The 24491-nt window shown below is 39.4% G+C and overlaps 1 protein-coding gene across 1 annotated transcript in view; it reads left to right on the top strand.

The window, feature by feature from the left end:
• Positions 1–24491, top strand: part of wdr70 (WD repeat domain 70) — a 40052-nt gene that overhangs the window by 11121 nt on the left and 4440 nt on the right. The window contains exons 10-16 of the mRNA XM_014003723.1: positions 4783–4957; positions 12225–12324; positions 12676–12760; positions 12860–12998; positions 20628–20728; positions 21409–21488; positions 23336–23452. Of these exons, the coding sequence (XP_013859177.1) occupies positions 4783–4957; positions 12225–12324; positions 12676–12760; positions 12860–12998; positions 20628–20728; positions 21409–21488; positions 23336–23452 (797 nt within the window). The remainder of the gene's footprint in view (positions 1–4782; positions 4958–12224; positions 12325–12675; positions 12761–12859; positions 12999–20627; positions 20729–21408; positions 21489–23335; positions 23453–24491) is intronic.

The raw sequence follows: 24491 nt of genomic DNA, 5'->3' as shown, positions 1-24491 counted from the left end.
TCACCCCCCCCCCCCCCCCAAAAAAAAAACCCCCCCCCCCCCCCCCCCAGTTGCGAGAGGTCTCATTCATAAGAGCTACCTCCCTGCTTCTTGAATGATGCCATAAGCCCAGCCCCTTTTCTTCCCTCCTGAGGAGGAAGTGGATGAGAGGGAAGCACCGATGAGGCGGTTTGATAATGTAGCAGCAGGGAGGATGTGATTGTTGCTACAAACCAACGACTGAATGTGGCTTTGGGATAAGAGCAAGATTCAAGTTGTGAAAAGTATTTCTGTCCACTCTTGTGTGAATGTGTCAACACTATGCGTTCTTTTGTCATCGTTTTTCAGTGTTTAAATATGGGAAATGTTACCAACTGCAGGACTGAACCCAAGGAAGTTTGCAACAATTTTCATAGTGTAAATATCATCATGAAGAGATCTAAACAAGAGTTTTTAAAGACAAAACGTTGCTAATTCCCCATTCTGCGAATGTGTTTTAACTGTTCCCAGAAGTATTATGAGATGCTTATTGTGCTTTGTGTTTGTGTGTGTGTGTGTGATTGAAATTTCAGCCAGTAGAGCTGAGGAAAGGACAAATGACAACTTTCTAATTAAACCCACATGTTTTTTTTGCTTGTTTTTTTTTCCTTTTTGAATCTCGAGGCACAGTTGAACATGGGTACGCACAAAAACACACAATATGAGGAATGCTTCCAGGAGGTTCGAATGCCAGGGATTCCCTTCGCACTGGCTTGGTGTCAAGGCTGCAGCTGGACTTGCATGTGTGGCTGCTTGTGTGGAAACCCAGAGTGGCAGATTCTTTTACTGCTTAGGAACAAGCATTTTATTTTGTTCTTGGGCACAAATTAAAAACAGTTTGATAATTGCCATTTACTAGCAACTCCCCCAAAATTAAAAAAAAAGGCAAAATAGGATTATTTTCCACAGAGAATAATTGTTGTTGTACTCAGTATCTGAGAAATTGAATTTTGTCTCTTTTTGGATTCTAAACTCATTGGTTAAGAGGGTCATTGTCATTTTAGTACTCAGTAGATATGTTTACATGGATATACAGTATTATATTAAATGGCCAACGAGTATAAAAATGCGTCTTCTTCTTCTGACTTTAATCCACCAGTTTCTGGTCTTTTATAGAGGGAAGGACAGCAGTGCTATAGTTGATGGCAGCACAGATCTTTCATGGGTGTTTACTTCCTCCCGCTCTCTCATCCGGTAAAGGAGGATGACAAACGGCATATATTGTTTTGACAGAAGAAAAAAAAACACGTTTCACCTGTAGCCCAATTAAGGTGTGCAGTAATGTCTCCACCATTGTTAAAACGTGGCGCGGGTTCATTCTGGGTTGCTCAGAAGACATGTTTGAACTTTTGTTTATGTTTCTGTCATAATTAGAACTTCTGTTCTGAATTAAAAAACTGGTGCATGTAAATCCTTGTCATGATCGGCTTAATTAATTTTGTGTTCATGTAAACATTTGGATTATTTAATCCAATTATCAAAACATTTTGCTCATTTAAACATAGCTAATGTGGGCAATGGCTCAAATTAAAGTCCTGTATTAAACATGCAATGGGTGAAAGAGTCTTGCTGGTTAAAAGTGTCATTGGTTTTGTTAAGTGTGGTCTTCAAGACAAAACAGGGATGAAATGTGAGGACAAAATGAAATGAGTATGAGCATGTTGAGGCGATTCACCCTGATGGGTACAGCAGGTTCATCTTAAGTCCAGCGCATATCCACCTTACAATACAAGTGTTCCATATCCTGCCCAAGAATGCACAACCATACTGTTAAAGAGTGCATTTGTCCTTCCTGTCCAAGCTACAGCTGTGGCTGAATTTTTAACTGACAGTAACCTTTATGTCTATGTGAGCTGTGAATAGATTTTTTTTTCTACTGAACTAAACACAACACCACATCTTTGTTAGCTTTGAAACCATCTATTGCTTGATTAAATCTAAAATATCCTCTGAATCTACCGCAGAAAAGAAGAGAAAAAAATGTAAAGGCCTTTTTTCCCCATGTAAGCGGCTTTCACACCCACTTTATTTTAGCACATTTTAAGTTGATCTGTTGCTTGAAGGTAGACTAATATTTTTGTAAAATAATGCCATTGGTCTCTCACTGTACCCAATGAGCAAAGGTTGTATTAGTTCCCTGCCCCTGGTCTTCTCTGCTCGGGTGCGCCTGTGTAAGCCTTCCCCTAAATCCCTCTGTTATTTCCCCACTTTATCTTCTTCAGCTGTAAATCAGTGAACACGGAGCATCTTCCCCGCTTAATCCTTCTTTCTCATAACAGAGTCCCAGTTAGTCAACCAGTAACACTGAAGTCCAGCCAATGAACACCTTCGTACAGGACGTTTACTTCTCTCTTCCTTATCTTGGAAAGGAATCCATGCAACCATCACACCCCCCCCACCCCCCCCACTGGGCCCTGTAACCTGATGGTCAGATAAAATCTGGGGCCTAGGAACCTGTCACTCCTCAGTTGTTGTGTGAATGATTGCTCTACCTTGTAAAGCGTCTATGCATGACTGAGGTTGTATGGATCTCATTTTGTTACATTCACCCCTCTGTCTCTGAAGCGTTTGTGCAGGAAAAAGAACTGTGGCTGAGAGAAAACAAAAGAATAGGAAAGAGGAAAATATAACATTGCACATTCTCATTATTTTCATTTCATTAAAAAAATTATTCATTTCATTTAAAAACAAAACAAATGCTATACATACAACAAATAATACAAATCACAAATAAAATGAAAGGCAGCAGAAAGAAGAAAAAAATTCTTATTAATACCTGCCCCTTTTTCAATAAATAAGTTCAAACAATAATGTCTTCAAATAACAAAACATAATAAAAACTTCAACTCCTTCTCGAACAACAGTTCTTATGAATGCACATTATAATATTTCTTCAACAATCTAACTTTTATCATTTGTTTAAATAAATTTATTGAGCCAGCATTTTTATAATCGCTTTCCAGATTATTCCACAATCTTATTCCTTGGACTTAAGTACATCTGTCCTTCAAATTTGTTCGAATTTTGGGCTTTACAAACATCTCTATACCCTGAAGGCTATAATTACTTACTCGCTTAACAAAATTTGATTGAATATTTAGAGGTAATAAATTTTTATGAGCTTTATACATAACCTGCAAAATATTATTATCAACCAACTTATAAAATCTCAGTAATTTCAAATGACAAAATAATATATTTATGGGTGACTGTAATGCTTTCTGGTGATATTACTTTTACTAACTTAGAAAATATTTAGTTTAACTAGTTAGCACTTTATTACAACTTCCTGCTAGCAAGATTTGTTTTGTTCAAACGGGAAACAGATTAGGACATTTTTAGACAATAAAGCAGGCAGTTTCCACTTCCCCATCCCACTTAAAGGCCATTGACAGGTGTGGGTGTGGACCCAGTGCTCACAGTGAGCTCCCTCGCCACTCCGTCCTCCTGACAGCCAGCAGTGCCATGTTTTGGAAAGAACCTTTAAGATAAATAGCATTCCAGGTTTTGTGTGCAGCGCGAAAGGTTATGTTGTCTTTTTTTTTTTTTTGGTCCGGCAGACGCCTACAGTCTTCTGTAAACTAAAGATGTCTGTGTGAGGAAGCAGGTGGACCTATTTGTCATCTAGTGGCCATTACTCTTTCACTCTCAGAAATATATATGTAAATGTTTATTGCAAAATGCTCAAATTGTAAGAGGGAAGTGCTTTTCTATTTGTGGCTTTTGACATTTTTTTGGGGGTGCTTTTTCAGCTGAAGATTTTATTTGAGTTTTATTTGACCCTTGCCAGTTCTGACTCAAACCACATGTCTTGAGCCGACAGTTGTATCACAATGTTAGGCTTAACTAAACACAGTTGAGTGTGAGTGTGTGTAATTTTGTAGCGGGTCATAGAGGAATCCTCACCATGCTCTTAGTAGCAACTCTGCCTGTGTGTTTATACTCGCCTGCTGACCCCCATGACCCAAAAGGTGAAGATGGCTCACTAAAGGCAAGCAGTGGGTCACAGACACATTTAGATGTACACCTCCTGCTGTGAGTGTTGGTGTGGGCATGTGAGAGGTCTATTAAACATGCATGTGTGTGGCTCTATCTTTTAATAAATAACCGTGGGAGGTTAAATAACCTTTACTTTAATTATAAGTCGTAAATGTTCCAGCGTGTTTCATTCTGGTTCTGAGTATGCAGAGACAGCGCTAACTATTAAACCTTCTTCAATGCAGTTTCAGCTCTAACCCTTACCTAAAAAAAATGCAGCAATTTGTGTGATTGATGGAAAACTTGGATATATTCCTGTTTTTATTTTATTTTTTTAACTCCTTTCGTGTCTGTGCAAAAGTATTCTTTGCTTGATACATAAATTTGTAACTGCAAGTTGTCCCATTTGGGTTACATTTTATGACATTTTGGAATCGAAACTCACATTTGTACATATCTATATGAAAGGTTTGCGTTTAATGGCTTTTCTCAGAGCTCCAGGTGGTGTAATGTGTTCAACAGATGGAAGAATGAAAAGGGAATCTGGATTTTATAGAAACCTGTCTCACTGATCTACTGCTCTGCTATGTATGTTCAAAATGTCCTCACAGGGTAATACCAAACTGTCCAAACCTGTGTTCATGAGAACAACGAGTAGACTCTCATTCTGTAATCCTTATTTATTATTATTTAAAGTATTTATTGATCGCATCTGATTTGACTGGTATTTTATTACTCATTCATAACAGCTGGACCAGAATATTTAGGTTTCTTGTCCGTTCACAGAACTGTGCGCACGTGGGACGTGAACTCGGAGAAGCAGCACAAGTCTGTGTTCAAACCTCGCTCGTCTAAGGGGAAGAAGGTCATCCCCACGTGCTGCACCTACAGCCGAGACGGAAAGCTCATCGCAGCAGGGTGCCAAGATGGCACCATCCAGATCTGGGACAGAAACCTGAGTGTGAGTCCTCAACAGCATACCAACCACCACAAATGTGCCGCAGATTGTAAATATGAGATGTCTGTTTTGTTATGGCTTCAACTACACAGTCATGAAACTTAGGTCACTCGGTCGAAGGCCATTGAGGGGTCAAAGATGAACAAAACTATTTCCATGGAATTTAACATGCATGCCTTTTTAAAATGCATTTGTCCAAACTTGCAACACTAATTGAAATTACTGAAAGTTTTTGAATTTTGATCTGTTTTAACCCTCACCAATTTATATATCAAGGGCCATTAGTTGTTGTTGACACACTTTATACAAAAGCTCCTAAAAGTATCATTAACAAAGTCAGGGAAGCAACAAAGTTTACTAGAAAACATCAACAAAACTTAGACAGGAGACTGTCTGAGGTATTTTCTTTTGACCAATATAAATAAATGAAGGACCATGAGTCACACTGATGGTATGACTCAGGTTATGTAACTAATAACCGTCTTGTCGTGATTGAGTTGAGTTACATAAAAGTTGCTGGGGGGCCCAATCACAATTTGCCTGTACACATTTTCCACAATTAAAGAGACAATTAGGTCATCAAAGCATACATTCCATTCTTATTATAACTGAGGTAAGAGTTGATATTGGCCCCCGTGAAGCCTGCTTCTCTGCTGACTTTTTTCTTCTTGAGTGATCTTCATAGAAGTGAAGTCTATTTGGTGCTCAGTATTTTGGCAAGATATTTTTATTCAGTGAGGAATTTACTTGTAGTCAGCATTTAGATAACAGTATACTACTACCCACTGGTTCCTGTTAGACAATGTTAGTTTTTGCCTATTTTGTCAGTCACAACGTTCCCCTTCATGAATAAAAAAAAAGTGGAAAAATGTGTACTTCTGTATACAGAAAATGGCACATTTTGCATTAAAAGTATTTTAACCAGAACAAAATGCAGGCTTTTTTCTAGTTTGCATTGTTATTTTAAATTATCCTTTTTTATTTGCAAAATATTTTTTTCATAAACGAAACTAAAAAATGTGTTTTGTTTTTATTATTATAATTTTTTTACAACACCTGTTTTTATCCATTGGAGAGTCATAAAACACTGGATAGCTTAAAAATGTGACTTACGTTTAATTAAAAAATTACAAACAGACCAAGTCAAGCCCTTAGGGTTTTTTTTTATCATGACAATATAGATTTTGTTAGTCCTTAATCTGAAACATAACAGGTTATTTTTTTGCTTGTTTTTTCTGTTTCTTTCAAATTGTCTTATTTGTAAAATTCCTTACAACATTTGAACCCAGAGCAAAGCTTCTGGTAAATTGAGTGAGAATAATGATTGTAACAATTAAGCTGTGGTTGGTGAGTTGGAACAGCTTGATTGGAAAGAAGGGCTTATCCAGATTAGTTGAATGTGAAGTAGGCTACATGATAATTACTTCAACAACCAACTTCATAATCAAACGGCAGACCAACTATGGTTTCTTTTTTCTTCGCAAACCTATTGTGTGTGTGCATTTCCAAGTTCTGGTGTCATACAGACTCCCACCATTTCCCCTGCCACCCATCATTCTACCCCTGGGCTGCACAAAACAGCAAGTTTTGTGTGATGGGGGTAAAGCTCTCAAATGTATTATCCTTCCTTCTCCAAGCTAAATCTTTGCCCTGCATCCTACAGCAGCTTACAATAGTCATGTCTCTTTCCTGACCACTGGAGCTTGTCTTGTCGGAATGGCTGAACAATTTTAGTTGGTGCCCTCTGCCCTAATCAGCAACCTGTGCTGCTGACTCAAACTCAACCACAAGTCTAAAAAGGAGTTGACCTCGTCATGCTTTTATTGCTGCTCCCTCCCCGACTAAAATGAGGCCTATTTCCTGTTATGTTGCTACTATTACTCATGCCCAAAATATGCAGGCAGGTCAATCCTGATCAATCATGTACGTAACCTTCATCTACAGCTCAGCCCAAAGAGGAGCTATTGAAGACGACACATTGAGTTCTCCCACCATGACACGAGCTGATTGATTCAGTGATGGGAGTCAAACAGGTCGCTTCCAGTGGACTGCCGCAGAGAGTGATTGCGTGTTCGTTCTCTGACTACAATTGCACGGCTGCATTTAAGTTGTTGCCAGGTGATGTGCACTCTGTAATACAGGCCTTCTTTCCAAAACGTTACCACAGAGGGCCGAGGAATGCTCTTATGTCACTGGCGAACTTCAAAGTGGGTGCACACGAGATGGTTCTGATAAATCAGTCAGTGCAAGTGTTTTTATCCCATGACATGGCAAGTTTAGTGTTGTTCTACAAAAGATGGCACTTCCCACAAAGCTTTGGCGAAACTTATTCATGTTGTATCTTGTCTCTTATGATACTAGTGTAAATGTCATCGTCATGCAAAAATATCTGCAAGTGTATTTTACAGCTTAATAAAATGACTTAAAGGAGACATATCATCACAACTTGTTTGGATTTAAAGAGACCACATCAAAATGAGATAATCTGAGTCACATCTCAGAAAAAGGGTGAAAGAAGGGCTTGTGGAGGTACAATAAGGAGGAATTCAGACTAAAGCATTGCAGTTTCACTTTATATAGTAGACCCTAAACTGAATGATTTAAATGTGCAAAAGGATTAAAAAGCATGTCTCCTTTCAGAATTCCTGTATTGACAAAATTAATGTAAAGTTTTAACCAAATCTATCAAAATAGGAAGGTGTCACTAAGCATTTCTTACTATTATTATATACTAATACTTACAAACTTTCACAAAAAACAACCCCCTCCCCCAAATAGTCATTTGTTAGATATTAAGAATGTAAGATAGTCATTTGTAATAATAGATTGATAGATTGTGAGTTACATTGTGGGTGATCCAACAGAAGCAAGCTGATTGGTTTACATTGGGAGCTTGTTATCCATGACAGTAGTAATTATAAATGTCTAATTTAATTTAATTTGTTTATTTAAAAGGACAATGCACATTAATTGACATTTCTGTAAATGTGCTAGAGTTAGCCAAATGCTATTTTTCATCCGTTGTCCCTGGACTTAATAAAAACAAGAAAGGTTATACAAAACAAGGTTAAATAGACTCTGCTTCATACAATTTGTCAATAATACAATAAAATACAATCAATACAAATTATATAAAAAAAGGAAGAGAAGCAGAGAAAAAGAAATTACACACAAATAATAGCACCTGCTTTCCTCTTTTGTGTGCGTTACAAGCACATTACCAGTTGTGGCTAAAAGCTGGAAAGTTTTGCAAGCTTGCTGCTCAGACCAGATAATGATGATATGTTGGTGGGCTTATTTAAAACAAGTCTAGCATTTGGAGGTGACATTTTGATTCTGTAACATCATGAATCCTTTAGTTTGGGTTGTTCTTTTAATTTATTGTTAAATCACTTTGTTCTGTGATTACATTGCAATAAAAATGTCTCTGTTGCCTTAGAAAATAATTTAAAATACCTTGAATATTGTGCAATAATAGGACAGCATTGTAAGCTTTTTTTAAGCAGATGGTAATGATTTATTTAGGAGTTTAATTTGAGGAAGGTTTATTGGTATGAGAAGTGGATTCAACTCAGACTTAGCCTCTGCCGTTTTTCCTTCTGGATATTCTCTTTGAAGTGTCTAAAAACTGAATGAGTAAATGGAACTGGGATCCAACCTTGGAGCCAGTATCAGTCTCCCTAATACACAAGGCTACCTCAAGCGACACTAATAATTGTAAATATGTAGCTTAGCACTGAGTCACTTTTACATGCTTCTTGTTTCTAGTTTAACTGTTCCATTAACCCTCCCTAGATGTAGCTGAAAAGATATCGCCATGTTCGTACACTTCGGTGTGTGTCGAAAACAAGGAACAAATATAGAAATAAGACTTGAATGTTATGCGTAAGCAAGAAACACATACAAACCAACTAGCTGAGCCACTTACAGACTTTATTCTGCAAAATAGTGCCGATCAAGGAAGGGAGGTCACATACAGTATATACACTTTCTTCTCTGGCCACTCCCTAGGGGCAAGCTGTCCGATTGATTGGATGCTCTCCCTACCATGTGACCGGAAACCCTTAGACAACAGAAAACGCTGTAAATGCTTCAGGCGTGTATTAACTAATTATATTGAAAGATCGCACTCTGTTTGAAATGACAGCAGACTGTACATAATTAAATCACATAAAAATAGATTATTTTGCAAAATAAGTTAATCAGAACATACCCTAGTTTTCCTAGAATTAAAACAGTATGTGTGATGCATTTAAAAATCAGTAAGGAATAAATCTTCCTTTGTAGCGTTTGACATAGAAGCCATGTTTTTCAGTACTGAAATCCCACAGCTCTTGGGCTTGTTTCTTGTCTTCGCTCACAAAATTGCCTTCCTGTGTGTAACCGAGTCGTGGGGGGAAAACTTTTATTGGATTATCCGACCCCTCATTCCAGTGTGATTCCCTAACACACAGTGCCTCGCCATCACAACTTGTTGATTTCCATGAAAGATCTGAGCAGCTGTTCAGGACTGTGGTTTGGCTACTTGATCCCCCCGCCCAGATGGTAACAAAGGTCAGAGTGAGATGTGAAACTGGCTGCACAGAAGGCATCATTGTCTTTCAGGTGTGCAGTTGTAAAAATATGCAAGAAGTAGGAGACACAGAGACGTGGGGTATTTATATAATCAAGCTCAGCGTGATTTGGAACAGTTGGTGCTGTAGTAGATTGTTATTGTAGTCTGCAGAGGCTGAAACCCAATGCGGAGTTCCCTCTGCTGTTTATCAACGCCTGCTGCAGAAAGTGTGTAGATACGGATTAGCTCTGTGTGTATAAGTGTGTGTGTGTATGAAATTATCTTATTTAGAATTGGTATAACATGTTCTTAAAAAGGGGTTTAGGCACTGCAAGTGCTAACAGAAGATGATTTTAGTCTTGCGAGATGACAGTTAAAAAAAAAAAAGAGAAAATCCTTCTGGAGTGATTCATTCCAGGTCAAACAAGTGGTCTAAAGTTATTTTTTTAGTTGACATGAGAGAAAAATCTGTGGTTTTTTGTGAAGTGTTTGGTTGGAACAGGTTCATTTAGAGAGAGAGGGAAACAAAACAAACATCTGCACAGTTCTCCTTGGTGTTATGTAAAGCAGGACTCATTACGCTTTTCCTGCAGAATGTTCAAAGTATATTTCCATTCTGTGACCTTTTTCTGTTTATTTATGTATTTATTGGCAAGAAACCTCAAGAAAACGTCAGAACACCTCACTTCATACAACATATAATTGCAACACTTGATTGTGTACAGCACATCCTTCAGTGTATTTTATGCAGAGTAAAATAGTACAGATTGAATGGCTCTCAATCACACTTTTTACTTGTACTGCTACTTGCAGGGACCAAGATCGTTACTGTCAGATTAGACAATTTAATGTATCCATCAAAAAATCCTTTTCCATCTTTCTTTTGTCAGTCAAAGTAATTTTAGCGCAGAAAATAAAAAGAACGGGTAGCTATTTAAAGATACCTTAGTAGAATAAAAGTGGTAATCTGTGAGTAAAATAATTGGGAGCAGAAAATTGTCACCTGGGGAGACTAAGCAGGAAAAGTGTAATCCCTGTTATCTACAGTCCAAGGTAACAGTGTTATCTGTCTGAAGCAAGTTAATAACTTCCCTTCACTCACTTTAGAGGTGAAGTATGGCCTCTTATTTCTGTTATCACCTGGGCACATCAGTCATTCAGCTCATGCTCCACTCTCTCTCTCTCTCTCTCTCTCTCTCTCTCTCTCTCTCTCTCTCTCTCCTGCACTTTTTGCAAGCTTTTCCTCTCAATGTGNGGTGAAGTATGGCCTCTTATTTCTGTTATCACCTCGGGACATCAGTCATTCAGGCCGTGCTCCTCTCTCTCTCTCTCTCTCTCTCTCTCTCTCTCTCTCTCTCTCTCTCTCCCCTGCACTTTTTGCAAGCTTTTCCTCTCAATGTGTCTTATCTGTCTTCCACAATGTGTGCTCACTTCATATTCCTTATCTGTTGTTTTTTTGGTCAAAAGCCCACAGTGCTGCAATTCTCTTTTCACTGATTTATTTGCATTCCGTTTAGAATTAATGACAAATGTAGCCGCATAAACCAGGGTTATGTTTGTTTGAGTGTTAGCGAGCCTGCTTCCCATACTGTTGCTCCACCAGAGTCTAGTAATGATCGATCTCTGGCTGTATTTGGGCCAGGTAAAGCTAACGTGTTGTGTGGCGGGCCTGGGAGGGAGCAGGGAAAAGGCAAGGCAGATGAGCTAGTGTTGTTAGAGCTAACAACTAGTTAGAGGTGTTTTCAGATGAAAGGCTTTTTTATTTCTTCATTGCGCATCAGTTGTTTCAGATTTCCGAAACGACAGACTGACTACTATAATTTTTCTCAACTCACCTGTTTGCAACAACTTTAAAGAAGACAAATGCAAAATCCACTTTTTTAGCCATTAAATGCATTTTATTGTGTATTTGGAGTGTGTAGGAGTGCAGATAAGTTGAATTTAGTCTTTCCCGGTACAGCTTAGAAAATTTTTATATTCTGTTTGGGTATATTTTTCAACCCATTCAGTTTTCTTCATTTTCTATTAAGTTTTCTGAACTATTACATCAAACTATTTGCAACAGAGCTGTCATTGAAGGTACATACTGTACCAACTTCAGTCTCCTCTGGGTCAGACCCAACATGTAAGGCTGGATGGGCAAGTCTTCCCTTACAAAAACACATAGTCTGAATTTTTACAAATGATCCTGGTGGTGATTTATTTATTTAGTTGACAACATTGGCTGAAAATTCTGGCAAAACATTTGCAACATAAAATGAGTAAAGAATGGATCTATTGTACCAAAGACTGAAAGTGGCAATTTCATCCAGATCTGAGGTTGCAGAGCATTACTGGTCAGTAGACTGTACGCAACGCACCATCTGTCAGTAAGGTGGCTAAAACTTAGCCAAAGTAAATGTCTGTGGTGTTGCTAGAGTGCGTTAAGTTCCGAGTCTTTCACGAGTTGAGGTGGCCTTCACAGTTATATAATTTGGTGTTTGTGTTAGTGATGAAAGCCGAGCACAGTTTTACATGACACACAAGACACAAAGTGCGTTAATGCAGCTGTGGCATCTGCTGTTAAATCAGAGCACTGGCTGTTTCAAATAACAAGGCATGGTAAAACATTTTTCCCCTTTCTCACAGATGTCTGAAATCAAAGCATAAACGTTCACTCCAGCGTTGATCAATCATAACGATTGTTTATTTTCTTTCTTTTTTTTTAAATCTTAGGTTCACACAAAGTTTCACTGCCAGCAAGCCCACGCTCCAGGATCAGACACCTCTTGTATCTGCTTTTCTTATGACGGCACAACTCTGGCTTCACGTGGAGGTAAAAAAAACGCAGAATGTGCCAGATTACCATAGCCAGCACATGTTAAAGATGCATTTGTTAGGTTTTATATCCAGTTCCTAATTACTAATCAGAAAATGCTGGGGTTTTAGCAGTGTATATAAAAGATGCTTGTCCTTTAGTGAGTGTACAAATAAACTGGTAACTCCCCCTCTCCACAGTACAGAAAAAACAGAAAAGTACAAGAAGTGTATAAACACAATAATGCTTAGTTCCTTCTTGATATTTATTCTTGTCAAGGAGTTTTTAGCACAAGGATAAACAGGAATAACTCTTGAGTTAAAGTCCTCCTTTCACCATTTACACTTGTATTAAACATTTCCTTTCCAGGCGATGACACGCTGAAGGTTTGGGATATACGCAGCTTTAGGAAGCCTGTCAATGAAGCTACCAAACTGACCAACTACTTCTCTATGTAAGACTTTTAGCTTTCGTGTTATTTGCAATCTGTTGTCACCATTACCAACGCTTCACACGGGGATTATTTATACATGCGTGGAATGCTTTCCTCCAGGACCGACTGCTGTTTTAGCCCAGATGACAAGCTGCTCGTCACAGGAACCTCGGTGAAGAAAGATGAAGGAAATGGGAAGCTGGTTTTCTTTGACCGAAGTTCTTTTCAGAAAGTCTATGAGATCGAGGTCACCAGTGCTGTAAGTTGTGCCTCAGTACTCTCAAACACAATGGCTCCTAATACATTTTTTTTACATTTGTCTGCCTGCTTACAAACAAATGTGTGTAAAATGTCTGAATTCACAAGGAGCCATAATGAAATTATGTCAATTGTTTAAATTCACACAGATATACGTACAACCTTTAAATTTTTGTATGTAGGTGACTTCAGGTGCTCTCAAGAACAGAAAAGAGCATTCCTTTCTATTTCACCTAAAAGTCTAAAAACTTAACATTTATCTTAATAAAATACATGCACAGTAGACGTTAAAGTGCAGAAAAAGAAATACCTTTTTACCATATTTGCCTAAACGTTTGGCTGTGACTAAGCATTTCTCCAAATAAAGTGTTTGAAGCAAGTCTTATTTTAGCAACAAAACAGATTTTTCTTTATCTTTAAACAGTAATAAATGATTCCAGCATGTGGGGAAAGGAAAGGTTAAATAAGTTATAAAAGCACGTATTAAAAGACCTCCCTGAAATAAATAGAAAGTTAAAAAACAGTTGGCAGTGTGGTGTGGTGGTCATGGGTGTAGCCTCTCTGCGGCGGGGGGCTGGCCGGGCGTCCTGGTGCGGCCCGGGCCGGGCCTTGGCTATCTGCTCCTCTCCACCTCAGAATGATTGGGTCTACCTCCTGGGTTTGGGTGTGTGCTGCCTCCAATAGGGGGTGGGTGCATGTCCTGGACCTGGTGGGTATAGAGTGTGTATTGGGGGTATGAGTGGAATGTAGCGTCCTTGTATGTCTTTGATTGAGTGGGGGTGAGGATGAGGGTGGGATGGTGCGATTGTGTATGTTTGGGTATTTGTCAGACTGCGGTCTGGGCTGCCTCTCCTGCTGGTTTATCTGGGGGCCCGCTGCTACTCGGCCCCCCGGTGGGGTGTGCGGCTGGCCGCCGGCATGCTGGAGGTTCCCGGGGTCTGGGGCTGGGCGCTGGGGTGTGTGCCAGCCTGGCCTGGTGACTGCCTGCTGGGGCTCGGGGCCTCTGCCCCTTTCGGGCTTTGGCCTGGAGGGGGTGCGCCCTGGGGGCCCGGACCTCTGTGCCCTTTRCTGGATCTGCTGTGGTATGGCGGGTGCCGGTGGGGCCCATGAGTTTGTCGCTGCTGGCCCCGGGGGCTGTGCGTGTGATCGCTGGGGGGACTCACCCAGTTCTCCTCTATGGTCTGATCTGGGGGGTGGGTGGGCGGATCTTCCCGTGCGGGTACCCCTTGGGGCTCTGCGCTGGGGATCCCTCTCGGGCCCTTGGGCTCTGGTCTTCCCTATGTCTGCCTCGTGTCTTGGGGGTTGGGTCTCGGTCCTCCACAGTCACTATTAAATATTCTGTTGGAGAAATCTTGTATATACACACATGTTCACAACTGCTCACAAACAAGTGTTCTGATCCGGGGGGTTCTGACTGGTCACTGAGTGTGTATATATGTCTATGTGTATATACGGACAATATTTATGAATGTAGGCATGTATGTATGTATATCTTTATATATGTATGGGTATGTGTATATTTTATATATGCCCTCCATGTATTTATCCATTTATTTTTCAGGTGAGTGGTCAGATGTTGGGTGTGTGGTCCTGGGTTTTGTTGGTGTATATTTAATATACTTCTAATCGCTATTTCAATCTTTCTATCTTTCTAAATACTTCTCTCTCTGTTTTTCTCTCTGTCTCTATTTTCTCTTCACTTAAAAGAAGTCACTGATGATGAAGAAATAAATAAACTAAACTAATATTTAGTTTAGTTTTCTACTGAAGTGACAAAAAAAAAAAAAAAAGAAAGTTAAAAAACAATCAGTTACAAGACTGGAAAAAAATAGTGATGTTTTTTTTATTTTCTTACTCAAAGTCATTCTCGTAAGCTGTTGGCAGGACAATAAAATCACTCTTACATGGGCTGCCTTTTTAGTTGGATTTAAATTAAATTATTTACTGCTAAAATCAGCATGTTCCATGTAAGAGATGTGCATTAAACTAATCCGAATCTCCCCGAAATCCTGTTCACGAGGGCAACCAGCCGCATGTGTTAAATTGAAGGACAGAGGTGCTGTCAACGATGAAAACATCAGTCTCCTCCTGTGTCTCATTCTGCAGCTCTTCTCTGCAGATTTAGCTGCGTTTGTCTAAAGTCATAACATTGAGGTTTGACTCAGGTTTAACTCTGTCTCACTGTAAGAGACGTGAAACTAAGACACAAGCAATCAAACAAACGTTGAGGAGTGGGCGAAAGAGAGAAAACGGGTTTGTGTGTCTCCTGCCAAGTCAGTTAGCTGTTTTAAACTTTTACACACTAAACACACAAAACACGGCAGCTTATTCAACCAAAAAGAGGGACATTAAGGATACTAACACTCTGCTGTTGTATGATGATCTGATACTAAAAGCTATACCTAGAAGTGCTATTTTTTAAAACAACAGCATAAATGCTAAAAAGAAGTGCCGCTTCTGAAACAGTAATCTGTCTTCAAATAAAGTTGTTTATGCAAGAGTGTATTGATGATCTCAGCTCACTGTAAACCCAAACCTCCTGCCCTGGTGGGGAAGATAATGGTCCACAAACCTGACAGATGTGTACAGTTTTCAGTTGAAGTACACTTGACTTTTATAGACTTGGTAGTAATTATGTCAGTCAAGGAAAAGTAAGTTGCATAGTTGAACAGAAAATCCCACCAACCCCACGTGCATGGTTGTTTATCAATTAATCCCAAGCCCTTAACGTGGATAATTTATGTTCTTGACGAAGTCTTTGTTTGAACGGACTTTCAGTACAGGAAGCATCAAAAAGCGAACTTCAGTCACTTTGGGTCATAGTCTGTTTAGAGCTGAACAGTCTTGCATCACTCTGTGGACATTTTGTCTCCTCTTTCACTCTACTAAAGAGAGGGTAAACATTTGGAAGTGATTTTTCCGTTGGCCTTTCACTTCTTCCACTGTCTGCCGTTGTGAGAAATTCTGAAAACTTCAACTCAGTTTCTCTAGACGCTAAGCAAAACCTTTTGCCTTCTGCTCGCCATCTGCGGTGTGCTAAAATTCTGCACATTTCCCACAAAATCCAACTGAGTGCCATTGAAATGGCGCAGAAACTGCAAGTCCGTTTGGAAGAATTCTTTTTGTTAGGTCGACGATAACTTTTAGTAACGATTGAAGTATTTTAACAGCACTTTTTTTCTCTCCCAACAGAACTAATAAAAATGTTTAAAGAAATGTTCTTCAAAGGTATTCACACATTTATTGGTTTTATTTATTTTATACAGAACTTGGTTTATTTCTGTGCACATTATTCTGAACAGGCACATAAAAATAATGTGTTAAAGTAATTAGGCTTTTGATGTTCAATTTTCCTGGTGGCCAAATTTAACTTAACAAAAAATAAACATGTTATGCACCGGGAAGCTTTTCAGGATCTAACAGAAATCCAACAAAAGGTAACAAAACAAATGTTGAAAGACTGACTATTGTCAATTCAAGCCTTAATTATTTATTTATTTATTTATTTGTTTATTTATTTATTTATTACCCTTTTCATTGATACCCACCAACCCAAACAAAAAATCATAATTGATTAAAAAAGTAATTTTTACAAAGTGTTATTAGGGTTGGTTCAGTTTTTGTCAAATTCTTCGCTCCATTTTAATCTTTCAAACCCTCCCACTCTGCAGTGAGTCCATCACACTAAAAACATTTTTCTCACGTCATGCTGTATCAGAAGCTCGACGTCACCTAAAGGTAAAACGTCCGGATCTGTTGGAGCGGCGGCTTCGTAATCTCTGGTAGACATGCACTCAGTGAACTGGATGAAAAGGCTACTTACTGTGTTTACATCAGCCGTCTGCTGCTCAGGTGGCCCGAGAATTTAAGTGCAACCTTTTATAAAGTGGCGTACCAGGCAGCCGAGTGAGAGGAAGGACCACCAATCATTTCTAACTAAACAGTCTACATAACCCCAGACCTGGGTTCTGGGGTGTGCTAGGGAGCAAAAAGCTGCTTCGGGCCTGTTTGGTAAATATTTCAGATATGCATAAGTCTATTGTCCTGTGAAAAGGCAGGAACCAGGTGAGTTCCCGCTCACTGGTAAAGCTTTGAGCTTTTATATGCATTTCAGATGTCGATCTAATGAATCCCACAAACCTGGTGGACTTTTATTATGTGTGTTTATGTAGCCAAATTCTCCATTTGTCTCGTTTAAATCACTGGTCTGATTCACTTCAGCAGATTGACAAGGTACTGGTCTGCTGTATTCTCTTGTATCCTAAAATACTATATGTAGCATGGCTGTTTTACTGAATTGGTTCTCAATATGAGGTGAAATGGTACTGTAAGTTGTAAATAAGTATTTAGAAAAGTAAAGTTTGCTGTGTAATGACCTGATGACTGTTTAACAGTGAGTTACTCCCTGCATTGTGCTTTTTCAAGTTAGCCTTTGATCCAAATGATCGATCTGTTTGAATCAAGTAGTTTATTTAGAACAATTGCACACTTCATGTGGCTGAAGTGCAGAAAGTTGTTTTCCCCCCTGCAGTAGGAAGTGGATACATTTCATTCTGTCAGAAGTCATACAAATTTGAACGCACTCACTTAGCGCTAAATGAGGACTAACTTACTGCCGTGTTTCGTTCCGTTTGTCTGATTCTGTAACTTAATTAGTGTAGAGATTGAGCAACTGGCTGTTAACTTATTTATCCTCGGTCAGGTTTTAGTTTTTGAATCCAGTGGGACGTAGAAACTGAACCCTGCTGCCGAAGAACCGACTGATTCAAGTTTCCACTCTTGTGATGTAATTTTGTGGACATAAAGTGTAAACTGGGGGTTTTAGAGTATAAATATGTTTCTTTGAATATCTAAAAAGGAGTCCCACCATTGAGCTGGAGTGAGTTCTGCTTGGCTGTGGACTTCTCTGTGAAAACAGCTGTGGTGAGCTCCTCTTATCTGGGCTGTTTCAGTGCTTTTTTTATTTTTTAGCAAAGCTTGTTCTACTGTTGACAGAATGATTTGTTTAGGTCCATGCAAGCAATTTTGGGAACTTAGCTGGACAGCAGTTAACACACCAGGCTTTGTATTTACTCTTAATTTAGTTTTGACTTCTGTGTGCACTGCTACTGCTGCTGGTGTGTGCATGTGTAAGTATGTGCGTGTACTTGTTTCTGCTACAGAGTGAGGACCATAATATGCTTTCAACCAACAAAGTGAGGTCATTTTTGGGAAATGAGGACATTTTCTCAGTCCTCGCTTCTTTTGCAGTTCTACTGTGCTCTACTAGTTAGGTTTAGAGGTATGGTGTGAATTAGGTTTTGATTCGGGTTAGGAATAGACTAGAAATGTTTAGGGTTAGGGAAAATGTCTGGTTTAGGCATAAATGCAGTTACAAAAATGAATGGAAGTCAATACAAAGTCCTCAGTTTGCACGTACAAGGATGTGTGTGTGTGCATGTTTTTGCTACATCGTGGGAACCATTTTCCAGAAAAAGGCAGCCTCGTGGGGACCAATGCCTGGTCCCCACAGGTACAGATGCTAATTTTGGATGTGGGGTTAGGTTTAGGACCAAAGTGTGAATTGAGTTTAGATTAATTTTAGGGCAAATGTTCAGGGTTAGGCTATAAAATTGCCAGAAAATGAATGGAAGTTAACTTGGATGCTTTGAAAGTACCTGTGGGGAGTAGCAGAACCTCAAACATTCATCTCTGCCTTCACTCATATGAGCAGACTCTCACTGTTATTGTGGCAACTTAAACAGACATTTTTATAACCTAATGCACATTTTTATTGAAGCACATTCTTTATATGGATTTCACTTTACTGAAAATTGTCATTCTCTGCTCAAATCTCCAACATAGTCAAGCACGTCTTGTTTACAGCATCTCTTTTTTATGAGTTACACTACCCAGGATGAGCAGTTTAACCTTTATTTTGTGGCTAAAATTGCATTGCTCCTGTGATTATCCATAACATTAAGACCATTTGAGTATTTTGTATTTGTAACTGCAAATTTATCGCCATCGCGATGACAGCATGTTCATTAGGCATTATCGCACAAAACTGTCTGAAATGTTTGAATTTATGTGTTTTATCAGCATCATTCTGATAAATGGACCCGAGACACCACATCAAATCATCCCTTCTGTGAGTGGAGACAATGTTGGACAACTGCAATGAAAGAATTTGCAGTTGGATTCAGTTTTTTAACCTTTGTTAACCTTTACTTACTTTAAGATGTTAAAAAAACTGATAGTGAGAGGCATTTTTCAGTGTTCAGAGCATCAGAAAATGTTTTACAGGGATGGTGTTAAGAAACTATTGCATGCAGTTTGTTTCACTGCTAATACAGCATCTAGTTGCACTTCTTTTATTTTTGAATAAAACTGTCCTGTTGGAATGGAAATTATATATTAGTTGTTTTTTTGCTATGAACCTAGAGCAGAAAGACATCAAAACTATGTACTGAAGTATTTGTTCATTTATCACAAGTCATCACAATATTAAGCACTGTTATCACACCTCACAGGTTTTCCTCCCCTATAGAGCTCTGAGCAATTTGATTGTAGACAAGGAACACCTGTGGGAGTCCTCAAGCATTTGAAGCCAAATGTTAGCTGCTGTTCTTCCAGTGGGTTGGATGATTTATTTGTAAAACTGCATAGATAGGTGGCATATACTAAATTAACAACACTTTACATGTATGAATGCAGATTTTTCCAGCAGAAAATTGCATTCCAAGAAGATGAGCAGTGCTGCTAGTTCAGCTGTCATTTTATGGGTCATTGGTGTGAATGTGAGGTGGAGAGATAAAGTTAGCTGATCATATAATTAAATTCACTCAAGACCACTTTATTTGTGTTGGTATAGAATTTATCTTGCTATGTATTTCTTGTGGGATTTAAGAAATCAACTTCACTTCATAAATGTTATTTTGTTTGCAAACAGTCGTTTACAAGCAAACATTTTTGTTCCCCTTTGAGTGTGCGTGCAACTCGGCGCGTGTGCGATTGAGGCGCCTTCCCCTGGTGTCCTGGTGAGAAGCTGAACAGCTGGCCGTTAAGCAGCTTTCACTGCACACCGAATCTGGAAGCCCCGGTCGCCGTCTTACCCACCCCCCACCCCTCACGAAGCCGTCAAAAACGCTGCGATATTGGGGGTTCGCTAAATCCACTGCAGCTCGCATATCACAGAATGAACAGAGGATCTTCATCACTGTCTTAACAGCTGTGCCTGTATTTCTTTCTCTGGTTTAGCTTTACTCTCACACACTCACACACCCACCTCTGGATAAACGTGGCAAACATTTGCCTATTGGCACCAGGCCATCTGTCACACAGACTGAGGGATCCAGCCCTCGTCCCACCAACCAAATATAGTCAACAGGAGCAGCAGAGCACACCGGGACGTTTCCCTGCTGTACCTACATCACTGACCTCGATCACACACGTTACAGTACTTAAGACAATAAAACGATTGTCAGCTGAGAAACAGAAGCTGGACACTTGCTAATTTGATTCACAGCTAAGACATTCACTACCTGCAGTGTGCAGTTTTAAAACATGACCTTTAAGATTTATCATCAACAATCACTGAAGAAAAAGGCATTTAATTGTGCTTTATTTCTTTTGTCGTTGTGTTTTTCAGAGTGTTGTCCGCTGCCTGTGGCACCCAAAACTAAACCAGATCATGGTGGGGACTGGGAACGGATTGGCCAAGGTATACTATGATCCGGTTAAAAGCCACAGGTTTGTTGAAGTTTGATTTCTTCTCCTGGTGATATTTATGTTTCTTATTATCGCACACGAGCAGATTAAAACATACAGTAAACTTGTTTTATCAGAGACTAGTTTTTACAAAGCCAAAGCTGTAACAGGAAATATTATTCTGTAAAATCTGAGAATCTTGAACTGGAGTAAAGAATAAACAATCAAACTATTTCAGGATGAACTGAAAAAAATGCAGCATTGGAAAAGTGTAAAAACACATATTGAATACTGAGAATGATTAAACTTTTTTTATTCATTTTTTGACATATAGTTAAAAATATCTAGAATATCTAGAATTTAAATATTAAAGGCAAACTTATAAAGTATTTTTAATTTTAAGATGTTTTTTTTTACAAAATTGCTCGTTAAATGGAAGTCTTACCTCCAAATGACGCAAATAAAAATTGATCTCAAACTACAGCATATAAGAATTTTATATGCATGCATTAATCTTTTAAAATTTATCATAAGCAACCTGCTTTAAATCACATTTGTAAAATTAGAAAATAAAAAATTTGAAACAGGATAAATAACTGACATAAATAAATAGTTCTCGGATTATTTTTATGCTTGAATATAAAAAAACTGTGCGTGATACTGTGAAGCTTTTTTTCCTTGCTAGGGTTTTGTTTGACAATCTGATATTGCTTTTCTTCAAGGGGAGCTAAACTGTGCGTAGTGAAGAGCAAACGGAAAGAGAAACAAGCAGAAGCGCTAACACAAGAATATGTCATCACACGTAAGTTCTTCAACATCTGCACTTTTACTCGCACCACCTCTCTTTGCCAAACCCTCTGCTCTTCATGTGATGGGTGATTCTGGTTCAGCTTTATTTTGTTTTTGCACACATAAATATTCAACCCAGTTTGTTTCGTGCCGGGAGGTTTGTGCTCGGATCGCATGGTCGGGCTGTTCGTTGTCCCGTTAGCTGACGGAGTAGGGTTTGGATTATGGAATCAATAGCCGCAGGGCGCGGAGCCACGCGGCAGCCACGTGGCTTCCTGTCATGCAGGAATCACGCACGGGACGACCTTCTCTCCCACCTCTGCCGGCGTGATCTCCTGCTGGTGTAACCACACACACACACACACACACAGACACACACTTCACCCGATCATCATATCTCAAGCTCAGGAGGCCGTCATGTCTTTGGCGCGTGCCTCGCTCACCTTTGCCCCTCTTAATTGAAATCATGAACCTACAGTGAGAACACAGCCGACTCCTCGTCACTGATTGGCTGCTGAGACCCGATCCAGATGCCGTTTAATTGTTTGGGCCGCTGCGACTTTTTCAGTTGCATCATGTGAGCTCATTGTCATGCCAACAGGGCGTAAAATAGGCGAGCATATCCCTGCTGCTAGTGGTGAGTGACGCACTTGATGCCCTGGCATTGGAAAATTAGAAGAGACAGGAAGCGAGTGACGGCCCATTGAGAAAAGCGAGGGAATCTGTTAACAGTAACCTTTTTGCTTAATGTAGCGTGGAAGAGACCAATTAACACCGAGCCACGACAGAGCCCCTGCATGGAAAATCACTTTATCTAGCTCTTTACTAAAGTGTCTCATTATTACCCACTGACCCCCGCCCAGGATAGGGACAGAGCATACACACTTCCCAACCCATATGCTCTCTCACACACACAGATAGTCTCTCTGTCACTACTTTGGGTGTACTCATTCACAACTAATCACAAACCCCCTTCACTCACACGCTCTTTAGAATTAGGTGTGGGGAGCCTTTGTTTTGATGGTGTTCACAAACGTGTAAAAATTGGCAGTGTGACTGTTTAAATTGTGAGTTAGTTGAATATTATGGTGTTAAATATGGCAGGAATGGTAGAAAAGAGGCAAGATGTTGGAGAAGATCAGCTGGGTCAAACTACTGTTGATTATAGGTTGTATTCTTCTAGGAACTAGGGGAGGGAGAGTAGGCATACCAGAAAGTTAATCTCTTATAAGCATGTCCAGAGGTATAAAAATATAAAGATCATGGTTTGCTTTTTGATATTTTTCCAATCTTTCAATGTGTAACTTAACTTTTTGTCTAAATAGAACATTTTACAAAACTCCAAGTTCAATCTAAAGGGTCTGTTTTGTCACAAAGAAAGCACTGCATCTGGATTTTTCTGCTCTCATTTGTTTGCATTAGCGTATCATACTTGTGCATGATGCGTGTCAAATGGTTAGCTTACTACAACAAAGCTGTTCCACTTCGACTTGTGTTTTTTTTTTTTTATCCTAAACCGATCATTTCAGATTGAAGGTAATGCGTTGTCAACAACAGGAAGTGCAGAGAAATAAATAATAAATTAGACTATAAAATTATGTAAACAGATTTCAGTAGAAAAAATTACAACATAATATGGTTTCATAATGATAAGCTTATTTTTTCATTTTATTTTGCAGTCATGGAAGTCATGTGAACATTAATGAAGAGTTTTTGGAAAGAAACAGAACTTCATGGAAGTCATGTATATAGGGCTGAACATTTTTTCTAAGTACTCCACTGCTTGCTTGTTTGGCAGTGTTATATGATCCTATTTACCACAGTAACTTGAATATGCTTGTTTACTTTGTGCTCGTCTAGCTCATGCCCTACCCATGTTCAGAGAGGCCCGGCAGAGGAGTACACGAAAACAGCTGGAGAAAGACCGACTGGACCCCAAGAAATCCCACAAACCCGAACCTCCCGTGTCCGGACCAGGTAAAATGTCGTTTAAAAGAATATATATTTTAAAAAGTAAAAATAAAAACACAATGACCGGGATGCAACAGAAGAGGAAAAGAGCACACATACTGAGAAAGACTAATGAAATATGGCTACAGTTCTGCAGCTGTTTTAAAAGTATTATGAAGTGTGAAACTGGACAAATACAAACTTTTTTTAGACAGATGTGTTAGTCCGCAGTTGTTAGTTCCAAACAGTGTTGTGCAATCCAACTGATGCTGACCTACAATACTGCTCTCACTTGGCCACAGACTGTTGTTAACCTGAGACACAGTGATACGCTGAACTGTCTGGACCCACATTTGTTGTCTTTACATTCGTACTGTAATGTACTGTAAAGCTGTGCCTCTTCGTGAAAACAACTTCAAGATTTGTTCCAAGAAACCCAGATGCCCGACATTTCTCATGTCAGTGAAATCCAGCTGGCTCACTGCTCCCATGTCTTGTGTTTTTATTTCCCTAGTTTGTTTATTTATTTATTTATTTATTTATTGTCCCCTTGTTCTATGTTTTGCTTCGTCCGGAAGGTCTGGACTCTTGGATATTGAAAAGCGGTTTCTTGAAACCGTGAAGGAAGCTAAGCTAAGAAGCTAACTGGAAATTGTGCGCGCTGTGAACAACCGTCCCCTACCGAGAGGAGAAAAGTACCGAGCCGAACAAAATGGCTGTAAATGAGAGCTGCAGGCTTTTTGAGACTAATTTAATTAATTTGGAAGCCTTGTCAACACGGACTGGCTTCATTCACTTCCTCCGCTGCCAACGCTAAACCACAGGCAGACGAAAACGGCGCAGAAAATTGTCGTCATCGTTCACAACTCCGCCTCCTGTTCGCCGATTGGCCCGGTTGAATTTCTACCAGACTAATCCTCGACTATGGGAGAAATCCCAGACGGAGCAGGGAAAACTAGAATTGAGCGGAACTGTGTAGGAAGGCAAGGGCCAGGCTAATTATTTCCTACAAGTATCAGAGAAATCAGCGGCTTCATTAAAGTAGACATATGATGCTTTTAAATCC

Source organism: Austrofundulus limnaeus, unplaced genomic scaffold, assembly GCF_001266775.1.
Source record: "Austrofundulus limnaeus strain Quisiro unplaced genomic scaffold, Austrofundulus_limnaeus-1.0 Scaffold20, whole genome shotgun sequence".
Taxonomy (NCBI): domain Eukaryota; kingdom Metazoa; phylum Chordata; class Actinopteri; order Cyprinodontiformes; family Rivulidae; genus Austrofundulus; species Austrofundulus limnaeus.
Note: the sequence above shows the minus strand (reverse complement) of the source record. Positions and strands in the feature narration are given on the sequence as shown.